Here is a 12,201-nt window from a genome sequence, read left to right as displayed (position 1 = left end):
CTTGAATTTGTTTTGCAGATTCACAAACTTTCAAGGATCTCAAGGACCTGTGGGAAGCCTATAGTAGGGAAGAAGGCATGTGTGGACGTGGGTTTGTTTCCAAACGGACTGATAAAGCTGAGCACCCAGACTCCAGGGAATTGTGCAGCGCTAGCAAATCAGATCGGATCTGTCTATTCGAGCAACATCTTACCATTCAAGTGTTGCAAAAACATCAGAACAGTCTGTGCCGTCGAGACTTGAATGCTGCGCATCTAAAATGAGCATGTTTTCATAGTCTCTGTCACTGATGACTTCTGTATTTTTCTGTAATTAGCAGCAGACCGACCGTGTCTCCCTTTCAAATGATTTCACAGGGAATTGGATACTATAAATAAACCACAATAAACAAGTAAAGGGAACGGGTCTTTCATATGGAGCTGTATGAACATTTCTGATGAAAAGTATTTTTTTGTCAATGATAATGAAGGCAAGATGAAAAAGAAAATATAACTCATCATGAGTTTAATTAAACACTGTGGATGTAACTAAAATATTATAATAATAATAATAATTCATTACATTTATATAGCGCTTTTCTAGGCACTCAAAGCGCTTTACATAGAAGGGGGAATCTCCTCAACCACCACCAATGTGCAGCATCCACTTGGATGATGCGACGGCAGCCATATTGCGCCAGAACGCTCACCACACACCAGCTGATTGGTGGAGAGGAGACCGAGTGATTAAGCCAATCAGGATAGGGGGAAGATTAGGAGGCCATGATGGACAGGGGCCAGTGGGTAAATTTGGCCAGGATGCCGGGGTTACACCCCTACTCTTTATCGAAGAACATCCTGGGATTTTTAATGACCACAGAGAGTCGGGACCTCGGTTTAACGTCTCATCCGAAGGACGGTGCTCTTTGTCAGTATAGTGTCCCCATCACTATACTGGGGTGTTAGGACCCACACAGACCACAGGGTGAGCGCCCCCTGCTGGCCTCACTAACACCTCTACCAGCAGCTACCTGGTTTTCCCAGTTGGTCTCCCATCCAGGTACTGACCAGGCTCAGCCCTGCTTAGCTTCAGTGGGAAACCAGTCTTGGGCTACAGGGTGATATGGCTGCTGGATTATCAACGCAGAAGACACATGTAGGAAGAACTGATGCAAATAATCAAAGCGGTTTGAGCTGCAAGAACTGAACCGCTGTGTTCAGCAGGTAAAGCGGATCTCTTGAAAACAAAACGTGTACTGAACTGAGCTGTATAACGACACTATGGAGCTGCTTTACCGCTTCATCGCATTTGTCTCACAATCGGTGTTGGGGTAACACATTACAAGTAACTGGAGTTATGTAATCAGATAACTTTTTTCTAGTAACTAGTAAAGTAACGCATTCCTTGTAAATTTACAACTAAATATCAGTGTTTTATTGACTGAAATCATGAGTAAGTGCAGAGGCGTTGTGTGAAAACACGATGGGTACTAAAGTTTTAGACTAAATGTAAGCAGGCATTTACTAATTTCACCTGCACAAAAAAAAAGATTAAAGGCCCACTGAAGTGCCTTGAAATGCGCGGCATTATTCAATGTGTTGACGTAATTTTTCCTCAAACGGCTCCAGCTGTTAGCAGCTCCTCCCCTTTTTTGAAACAGCCAATAGTGTTTCTTTAATATACAGTTTGATTCGAGCCTTTCGGTTTGGTATTTACTAATCTCACTTGCACAAAAAAAAAGATTCAGTATTCAGTAAATCAGAATACGCTTTTTAACATACCATAAAATAATCTGAACTATATCACAATTAGGCAATCTATCTCTTAGTGGAAAACCATAAAGCCTACCAAAATGTCAATAACAGTAGAATTGAAATCAGGGTCCCGTCTTCTGCTTTAAAATCACGTGCAGGGTGAAGTTAGTTACCATCAGTGAGGTACGAAAGCATGCGGTAAGCACACATAACAGAACAAAAAATACTTAACTTTAGAGGCCAAATGCAAAGACATTCACATCGATTTACATCGTCGTCCGCGTCGTATCGTTTTCATTCCAATCAATGTCAAATGAACTATAATGGCATCATCTCAACTAACTGGAAAGGACATAATTTGGTCAAAATCAGAAACTGTGTGAAGGCTCCTCAGGTTGTGTGTGAAGATGGCTGAGATTGATCCAGCAGGAAGTAGGTCACTTTAGTATTTCTGCTGGAGCTCTCTCTCTCTCTCTCTCTCTCTCTCTCTCTCTCTCTCTCTCTCTCTCTCTCTCTCTCTCTCTCCTCTCTCTCTCTCTCTCTCTCTCTCTCTCTCTCTCTCTCTCTCTCTCTCTCTCTCTCTCTCTCAGCTTCCTGGATCCATTGCTTGGGAAGAGAAATCCCATCTGCATCATTCACTCCACTAAGCTGCTTTGAATTTCATCTCCCATTTTCACTTCATGCTCTGTTGTCAACTGCTAAAACCTTTTTCAGGCCCAAAAAAAAAAAAGATACTGAGAATTAGTTCCAATATCTTTCTGATGGCCTGGGACGTCTATAGAGCGGTGACTGCGGCTTCGGCCAACTTGGAAAACAAGGGTTCAGGGAAACAATGAATGTTTTTCCATAAAGACATAAATGATGACACTAACCATGTCCCGGCTGCACACAATGCTTTCTGCGCTCTCTTTGACACATCGCATAAAGCGGCTTTTATGGTGCGATCCCCCACAGGCAAACCTACGTCTGCAGCACAGAAATCCTGCATCATCTGAGAGCATTCCCATGGCGGAATAAAAGAGGCAAATGTCTTGGTTTGTTGGGCTATTGGGCTCTGTGACAAACGCGCACTGTGTGTTAGTGAGTGCTCACACACGCAGGAAGTCATCTGATATCATCACTGTGGCTCTAATGCATTAAACATGACCTATAACCTAACAAGGCGGGGGGAAAGGAAACTTGCGTGCCAAAATAATTGGCTTTTTTTCATTGTGACTTTGGCGTGTGAAGTGTGTAAGCTTTAGAAATCTTTTAAAGCTTTAAAGCTGCTCTTTTTATACAAAAAGGGACTGCCCACGTTATAATAAACTAATAAACTAAACTAAACTAATTCCATATAGGTCAGTTCAACCAGACATAACTCAGCAGGAGAACCACTAAGACCCGCCCTAACAACCACGTGGTATGACTATAGAGCGCTACAGTCGGGTTCCGGAGGTAAAAAATATTATATTTTATAACAATAACTTATAAGCTTTTAAAGACAAACCTACTGTGAGCTACACGGCTGATAATCCATGGTGTTTCTTCTGCTGAAGCCGTTAGTCTGCATTATTTCAGCTTATTTTTAAAATGATCATGTTTCACACGATCTGTGGCTATACATAACAGATTTTCAATAAAATATCCAAGTCTCCCATTCATTGACTTTTACAAAAAAAAAAAAATTTACAGTCACCTGTTGTTGAAAACTTTTTAGATGAAAGCAGATTTACAAAAAAAAGGACTTTTATACCTAAAACCGCCAGCTGGTCATGTTTTCCCCGTATATCATTTCTTTATATTCGCGCTGTGTTTGAGCAACGTGTCGGCTTACTGTAGACAGTCACACAACAAACAAAGACGTTTAAGCTCATAAATGTTCAAACTTTGGATTAATTATTCATTTTTGTAAAATATTTATTGTGCACTGTTTGCTACTGTGTTGCTATTTATTCAAGTCTGCCCGTTTCTGGAAAAAAACAACAGCAACAACAACTAATCTATGATGTATTTTAATGATTACCCCCCAACTTTATTGGTGTTGTTCTCTTATTCAAATTACAAACTATATAACTAAACAAATAAATAATTAATTAGGTGAAACTGTGCACTTGAAATTGTCATTGCATCATACATCCTATGCAGTGCGGTGGATTATTATTGCTCTTTATTGTCTATTTAGGGTATTTGAGTAATTTAAATAACATGGATTATCTTAATATTTGATTAATTACTTTATTATAATATTACACCACCCAAATATGTATTTATATCCATCTAATTCTCATTGTCATTGCAGACTGGTTTCACCTATATTCACCAAAAAGTGATTACTGCTTAAAAAAAAACAGGACAGAAACATAGTTGATGACTAAAATAATCATGTCCTGACTCAAGACTTTGTAAAGACAGTGGCATAATATAGTGACGTAATATGTTTGTTAGCCGTATAAAAACAGGACTCATGTGCATGGGTAAATTTTACCTGCTTGGGGAAGACCAAGGTGAGTGGCGATTTGTTTCCATACAGTTGTTTAGGCTATGTGGGAACCACTGGAACTTCCTGTAAATCGTCTGAAAGTCCAAACCATACAGAAAATGCTTTCACACTGGAAACGAGCCAAACATTTGTACGGTTTTCGGTGGTCCGGGGGAGGTTTCACACCTGTAATTTTGATTCGGATCAAACTGAAAAGTCAGAAAATCCGGACCAAACAAGGTATGTGTGAAAGGACCCTAAGAATTCCCAGTGGTTTCCCACCTAAATAAAAGCTTGATGGTTTAATGTTTCAAAAATTAAGAAACTGACATATAACGTCAAGTCAGCAGCTATATTATTGCCTTTATATTGTGCTTATAAGGCATGGAGATTTTATAAACATTAACATAATGCATTTCTGTTAAGCTGCTTTGAAATTATGTGCTATATAAATAAATCTGACTGGTATTGGAGTAATGTGATTTTAGTTGCACTGTAAAATAACTACAGTAAAATAGTATAAATATAATAGTAGCATCTCTTAATCTGTTTAATATTTTCATCTAATATTAATAATAATCAGAATAATTGTATGATAATCATATAATATATATATATATATGTAACCACAATATGATTTTTTGGCAGCTCAACAAACAAGCACAGGAAGCATATACTTAAAAAAAAAAAAATTTATAATAATAAATTGCTTTTTGAAAATCTCAGTCCTAAACAATTGCAACAGTAAACACCACTTACATGTTCTACACTTTTCCTTGATTTTCACTAGATTGTAAAATGTGAGCAGGTCTCTACAACCAGCACAGCGACTGCAGTGGATACGAGGCATGCATTTACACAAACATATTCCCATCCACCATTTTATTTTCATTCCCTGTCTCTCTTGAACAACACCACTAACAAGGGATCAAAAGGTGAACAATTCAGCAGCCAACAGATTAATCTAAACCTCCTTGAAATTCCCATCGCTTCAAGACTCAGTCTTGTGACTGCTAAGGCTGCTTAAAAACCTGCTGTGCTCTCCTGAAATCTAAGCATTTTCTACATTTTGTCCTTATGCATTATACACATTTAAAATGTACAACTTTTAGGGAAAACAACCTACAAATGCTTACGGTTGTCTCTACTGGGTTAAGAAACAGAATTTGACCATCTAGCAAAAGCCTTAAAAGAGAAATGTTGAGATCAGAGGCTCTACGGGGCGTTGTGGAGACTGGGATCTAATGGAGAAAAGTCTTGGATAGACATCCTGATATTGTCCAGGACTGCCTTGGGACAATGGAGAGGATGTCTCTGCCCGTCTGCCGTGCCGATTAGACATCTTACAGCACGTAACAACAGCAAACCACACAAACACAGAGCTGCCTTATCATGGTGTAACCCACTTACAACACACATTTCCACACCACGGCCAAAGAAAGAGTCCCGTGACTCCAGTATCACGGTATCTACATAGCATGACATTTCCACAGTTTTTGCAGTACGTACCATCACTCTCGGCCCATGTGTGTTGTTCTTTATGTGGCATGGTAGACTTTCCACATAGCGGACCGCATTGGAAAAGTGTCAGGAAAATGATTTCCCCAAGGAAGCCGATGCGAAGAGTCCAGACTGTATTTATTCCACATGCGCTGCTCACGAAACAAACATAGTTTGCATACTTACACGACCAACTGTTCAGGTAAAACCAGTTTAACCATCTCTGCCGTGAAATGACATCAGCCTCGAGTGAATTCTCTTATCACGAGGCCTGTGTTTGGTCTGATGGTGAAACTCACCATATTATCAACAAGCTCAAGTTTCAACCGGGAAGTGTGGAGTTGAGTTTGTGTAAATGTTGTATCAGCCATTAAAGGACAACTCCGGTGAGAAATGAACCTAGGGGTAATTAACAGATGGTTAGCGAGTAGCTCGTTCTCTGGGATGCGTGTTCATGAAAATCGAATGTAAAGAGTTTTATCTCTAAAAACAGATTCGCTTATAACGCTTGTCTATGGGGCACAGAGTAAGTAACATTAAATCGCTAGTTAATACCACTAACAAGGCTCAAAATAGCCTCACACTAACACGGCAGCATAATGAGGGTCCCTACATGCAAACCGAAGCACTGAGAACTTTGTAAGAGGACAAACAGTTTAATAAGAAGATACTTTATAAAGACAGTACATTACACGTTTACAGACGGCAGCCATCTTGGACAAAAGTCTCGACGAACACAGCGTTCCTGGCCCAACTCGTCGAGACTGTTTTCCAAGATGGTGCCTGTCTGTACGCGACACGATAAGACTCCGGCGACAAGTATGTGTCTATCCACGCCAGACACGACTGCCAAATCAATCAAAGAGCACAGCCAATTAGAAGAGTGTGTGGGCGGGGTCTCTCTGAAGAATGGGGCGGGGCTACACATGTTGCTCTGCTTACTCTGATTGGCTCTGTCATCTCTCATAGGCCTACATGCTAGGAAATGCACTGCAAAAAATGCTTTTCTTACTTAGTATTTTTGTCTTGTTTTTAGTCCAAACATCAAAAATTCTTAAAACAAGAAGTTCTAGTAAATAGACAAGCAAAAGTCTTGTTTTAGGGAAAAAAATGTTTTTGCTTAAAATAAGCAAAGTAATCTGCCAATGGGGTAAGAAAAATAATCTTAATTCAAAAAGAAAACTTCTTTTTTTTTTTACCCCGTTGGCAGATTATTTTGCTTATTTTAAGCAAAAACTCTCTTAATTGAGTTATTTTCCTTCAAAACAAGACAAAAATACTAAATAAGAAAAGCATGTTTTGCAGTGTGTGTTCGGAGTTGTCTTCACTATAATGCACAGAACATGCCGCAATGGCAAGATAAATTAATTATGAAATGTTTGTTCGCTGTGGATGATCAAACCCCCTAAATTAAAGTAGAGAAACACTAATAAAATACTACTCCATGTAAATGAGAGGTTTCTAATGCGACACAAATAAGAAAGACCTTAGAGCTCAGCTTGACATTATTATGAATCATTAGGAGCACACTTGATCTGAGAATATCATATTACTCCCAGATCTTGGCTCATTTGAGCGGGACAAGATCAAATCAAGTGTTTATTGTTCACTTGACTCCCTTGTTAACTGCTTCAAGTTTAATCTTCTGGATCAGTCAAACTCACAAATTAATCATTCAATGTTATTTGTGAACCAGTAAAGCTGAATATAATTAGAGTAGTTGTAGGTAGGACGTTGTTAAATTACATGGTTCAAATGAGGATTATGATACCTGTAAGGTATTGTTGAATTCATAACCATTTGATGTAGTGACAAGCTTATTTGGTGACTATAAGGATCAACCGAAAAGGGTCGACCGCCTGCAGTTGATTTAGATATTCTAGGTATTATCAACTGGCCAGAGTTTTGAGTCTGCAATAGACGTGATGGAGAATAATGTGTTAAGAGCTTGCTTAACTACTGGGGAGCTAAACTATTTAGTGCTTTGTAAGTAATAAGCAAGATTTTCAAATGTATCCGATGTTTAAGAGGGAGCCAGTGCAATGTTGACAGAACTGGACTAATATGGTCATACTTCCTGGTTCTAGTAAGAACTCGAGCTGCTGCGTTTTGGACCAGCTGGAGTTTGTTTATTAAGCGAGCAGGGCAGCCACCCAGTAGAGCATTACAATAATCTAGCCTTGAGCTCATGAACGCATGTACTAACTGTTCAGCATTTTGCATTGAAAGCATGTGCCGTAATTTAGATATATTTTTAAGATGATAGAATGCGGTTTTACAGATGCTAGAAACGTGGCTTTCAAATGAAAGATTGGTATCAAAGAGCACACCCAGGTTCCTCACTGACGACGAGGGCTTGACAGAGCAGTCATCAAGTGTTAGACAGTATTCTCGGTTACTACGGGCAGAGGTTTTTGGTCTCTTTTAATAATTAGAATCTCTTTTTTTGCTTCAGAATAAAGTTTTAAGAAATTTCAGAAATTACTAGTCATCCAATTTTTTTAGCAACCATCCAGAACATTGCTCCAGTGACTACATACTATAACAATAAATGATTTCCTGTGTTAATTGTGATAATTTAAGCTCATTGCCTTATTTACTCATGCTGGATATCATCCATATAACTTGACATAATGAGATTGTTTCCTCTCATTTGGGAGTGGCAGAGTCTGCTTAGGTGAACTGGTTTCAATGATGACTCACAATCTTTATTTATAGCCACAAAAGCAGGACAAGTTGAGTTTGTTTCCAAATCTGCACCATGAACTCACTAAACTCACGGTACTTTTGCATGACATGAGTTTGTCCCAAACCAATCCCTGGAATCGACTAAAAACACTGTAGTATTCATGCCAGGACAGTAGATGGCATTGTCACTTGTAAAGGAACACTACTCGCCTATAGACTGAACATGTAATGATGACACAGTTTTCACAAACTCTTTACACAGAGACAATAACAGTATAATTTTCAAAAAGTTAGCATTTTCAGGACCCCAAAATGCATTGTCCTGTTAATGAACCGCTGAAATGCATAAAAAGCTTTCAGTTTTTCGGTTGAAAATGGTGTCGTGTAAATGGCTCCTCAGTCTTCTTCACCAGGCTCAGTCTCCCTGAGGTTAGTGTCTTGATCAAGAGGATAATGTTTCTTGCTCAAGGACCATTCCCTTATTGGACTCAAACCAGGAATCAACCGTTTACAAGCCCAAAAGCCTTAACCACTAAATCTCCTAAACCTGATGAAAAGATCTAGAGTGTTGTTCATTCTGCTGATGATACTCAAGCCTCTGTTATTGCCATATGTGAGTCTGCACAGATCATTAGTCTGCGAAAGTCATCTGACACAAAGAAAACATGTTATTGTGTTTTGTTCAGAAGGAAACATTTCAGATTTATTTTAAGGTGGTGGATATATATCTGAGTCAGATGCATTAACAAAATACAAATTACTTTGATATGTTTAAGTTTAATTATAACTAAAATCTTAAAAAAAAAAAAATTAGATTCACTGAAAAAAGTTATTCATTGTAAGTCCATTGAATATTTAGCCTGCTTATTCATCCACAAGGCAACATGGCCCTAGGCAAGATTCATATGTTGCGCCCCCCCCCCCCCTTTTTTTTTTTTTTTTTTTTACTATAACTTATAAAGCAAATATGACTTCCTTATTTCATGGGCATATTGTAAATGCAGTAATCGAATAATGTAGCTAGGTTTATTATCACTGAGATAACAGATGTTGGGGGGGGGGGGGGGGTCGGGGGAGAAATCAAAATTTTGATTTCTATGATCTACATGTGTGTATTTTAAGATGTTCTGAAGGCCAAAAAATTAGATAATAGCTTGAAAACCATGTCACTCAGATTGAAGAACACACAGACACAAAGACTAAAAGACGGGACGAAGCCGAAGCCGAAGCCTCGCGCCAGTTTCATATGTTTTAAAGGTTAATCACATATTTTTTGTGTCCGCTCCAGTTACATTAAGTGAGCTATCCGCATTTTTCACTCGGACACAAGCGTTACAACGGCACGGATGACAACGTTACCTGCCGCCCTCTACGTGATCTCATTTCATTACAGCAGCGCCACTATCACCAGGGCGACTTCACTCCAATCATCACAACTAATCATAATGCTTTGAAATACCAAACGTACGAAATATTAATAATAAAATATATATAAAATAACTAAAAAATCTTGTTGGGGCGGGGGCTCACTGGCGCCCCCCAGCTGTTGGCGCCCTAGGCGACCGCCTAGTTTGCCTATGCCTAGAAACGGCACTGGCAACAATGTTAAGTCTGATGACTTGAAAAAGCAATAGCAAGAAATGTTAGATCCTTAAGGCACACAGCATAGGATATTATTCATGTACAAACTAGCAATTGTTATAGCAAATGCTTAACTTAGTGCAAACACAACTAACTAGTGCAAACACACTGACTTGATTTTACAAGCTGCATCTATTCTGTAATAATATTCCAATAAATTGTGATTTTTTTTTAACAGTTGAAATAGCATCGATCCTCAGTGCAAATCCACCTTAGAGGTGCTTCACATATTTAAGAATGCAACCAAAACAAAATAACAAAGTTGATTTAATTCACCCACGTGACGTAATTCAATAACAGCTCACTCCAGAAGAAACCTCGCACCCTCACAATGCCTTATTCATAGCTTGCGTTTCACGCTGACATCTTGAGTCCATTTCCAAATTGATTTTAAAGAGAAAGCTTCCTTTTCCTTTAGCAGATGAGAAAATATCCTGACGCCCCTATATTTAGCTCATCCTGTGTCATGCTCCCGTTCACAAATTAGATTAGTATTTTTGGCAGGGGCTCTGTGCTGTTTCTCATGTAATTAGTGGTTTGCCTGCATCTGATTGCTTGTGCTGGTTTAGCTCTCATCTGGGTTAATAATGTGACTAAAGTTTAAGTTTAGGTTCAGCTGCTTTAAACCATCCGCACTGACTCCACGTCAGCATCCTCATGGCATCCATCACAGCTTGCACAATATGCCTGCTGGTATGCCATGAGATTAACATATGCTTTATTGTGAAACTGTTGGAAGTAACATTGCATCAAGTATTGTGTGATTATTTTCAATGAAATACATATTAAGTAACATTGGTCTTTCCACTGACACATCTAGAGAGCTGGATGAAATTAACCTTATGGACCTTAAATGACTGATAGCCCAAACAGCCAATCAAATCTCTCTTGCTATCCGCCATTTTGTTCTTAAAGCTTTAAAGTAGGGGTGGGGAATGTTGATCCAGAAGGGCCAGTCTCTGGCAGAGTTTAGCTCCAACCCTATTCAAACACACCTGAAGCTAATCAAGGTCTTCAGGATTGCTAAAGGTACAGGCAGGTGAGTGTTTTTTTCAGGGTTGAAGCTAAACTCTGCAAGAGAGTGGCCTTTCTGGATCAACGTTCCCCGCCCCTGCTTTAACGCTGAACTGTAAGACGCATACAAACCTCTTTTTTGTCATTCTTGGTAAAAATGTGTTTTAATGGCAAATGAAATTCAGATGAGAGTGCATTAGCGCCAGTCAACTTTTTCAGCGCTGCTGGTTACAGAACTATTTTTTCCATTCATTTCTCCCATAAGGATTTTAAAATAGTCTTCAATAAAGCATAATTAGCCACGAAGACAACCAGCTACAATGGGAATTATTACATTACAAACTTTGATTGGAGCAAAAGAGTATTCGAAAATCTGAAAAGTACAAAGGTACAAGACTGTGCCTTAAAACGCACAGCGTTATTCAATGTGTTGACATAATTTCCACTGAAACAGGAAGACAGGACGGGACATATCGAACAGCTCCTCCCCTTTTTTTAAACAGCAAATAGCCTTTATATGACAGCTCCGCCAGAGCCTTTTCCTCCTAATCTCTAACCGTTTCTCCTCCATATCGCTTTAAAATACAGCATTCTGTGCAAAATTCAAATGATCCGATACGCTTTCTGCTCTGTGCGACTCACACATATGATCTGCTCTGTGCTATCGTGTCTCAGGACCGGAGCTGCAGCGTATTTATATATTTACACTGTCTAAATACCGATCAGGCATAAAAGCATGACCAAATGTCCTAATATTGTGTTGGTCCCCCTTTTGCTGCCAAAACAACCCATCAAGACATTGATTCCACTAGAAGGTGTGCAGTGGTATCTGGCACCAAAATGTTAGCAGCAGATCCTTTAATCTTGTAGGTTGTGAGGTGAAGCCTCAATGGATCGGACTTGTTTGTTCAGCTCATCCCACAGATGCTCGATTGGATTGAGATCTGGGGAATTTGGAGGCCAAGTCATCACCTCAAACTCATTGTTGTGCTCCTCAAACCATTCCTGAAATATTTTTGCTTTGTGGCAGGAGCATTATCTGCTGGAAGAACCACAGCTACCAGGGAATACTGTTCCCATGAAAGGTGCATCAATGACCCTGTGGCCGGTTCTCCGCTGTTCCTTCCTTGGAGCACTTTTGATAGAGACTGATCACTGCAGACC

At 39.3% G+C, this 12,201-nt stretch overlaps 1 protein-coding gene and 1 pseudogene across 2 annotated transcripts in view; both read right to left on the bottom strand.

The window, feature by feature from the left end:
- The window catches only part of cyth3b (cytohesin 3b), a 68,105-nt gene that overhangs the window by 28,587 nt on the left and 27,317 nt on the right, over positions 1-12,201 (bottom strand). The window contains exon 1 of one of the 2 annotated variants that reach the window (XM_067424639.1): positions 5,704-5,857. The exons of the other annotated variant lie outside the window; for it this stretch is intronic. Within the exon in view, the coding sequence (XP_067280740.1) occupies positions 5,704-5,743 (40 nt within the window). The 5' untranslated portion in view covers positions 5,744-5,857. Of the gene's footprint in view, positions 1-5,703; positions 5,858-12,201 lie in introns of those variants that run through there. 2 annotated transcript variants of the gene reach the window in all.
- LOC137056905 (5S ribosomal RNA) lies at positions 997-1,113 on the bottom strand (annotated as a pseudogene).

Source organism: Pseudorasbora parva, chromosome 2, assembly GCF_024679245.1.
Source record: "Pseudorasbora parva isolate DD20220531a chromosome 2, ASM2467924v1, whole genome shotgun sequence".
Taxonomy (NCBI): domain Eukaryota; kingdom Metazoa; phylum Chordata; class Actinopteri; order Cypriniformes; family Gobionidae; genus Pseudorasbora; species Pseudorasbora parva.
Note: the sequence above shows the minus strand (reverse complement) of the source record. Positions and strands in the feature narration are given on the sequence as shown.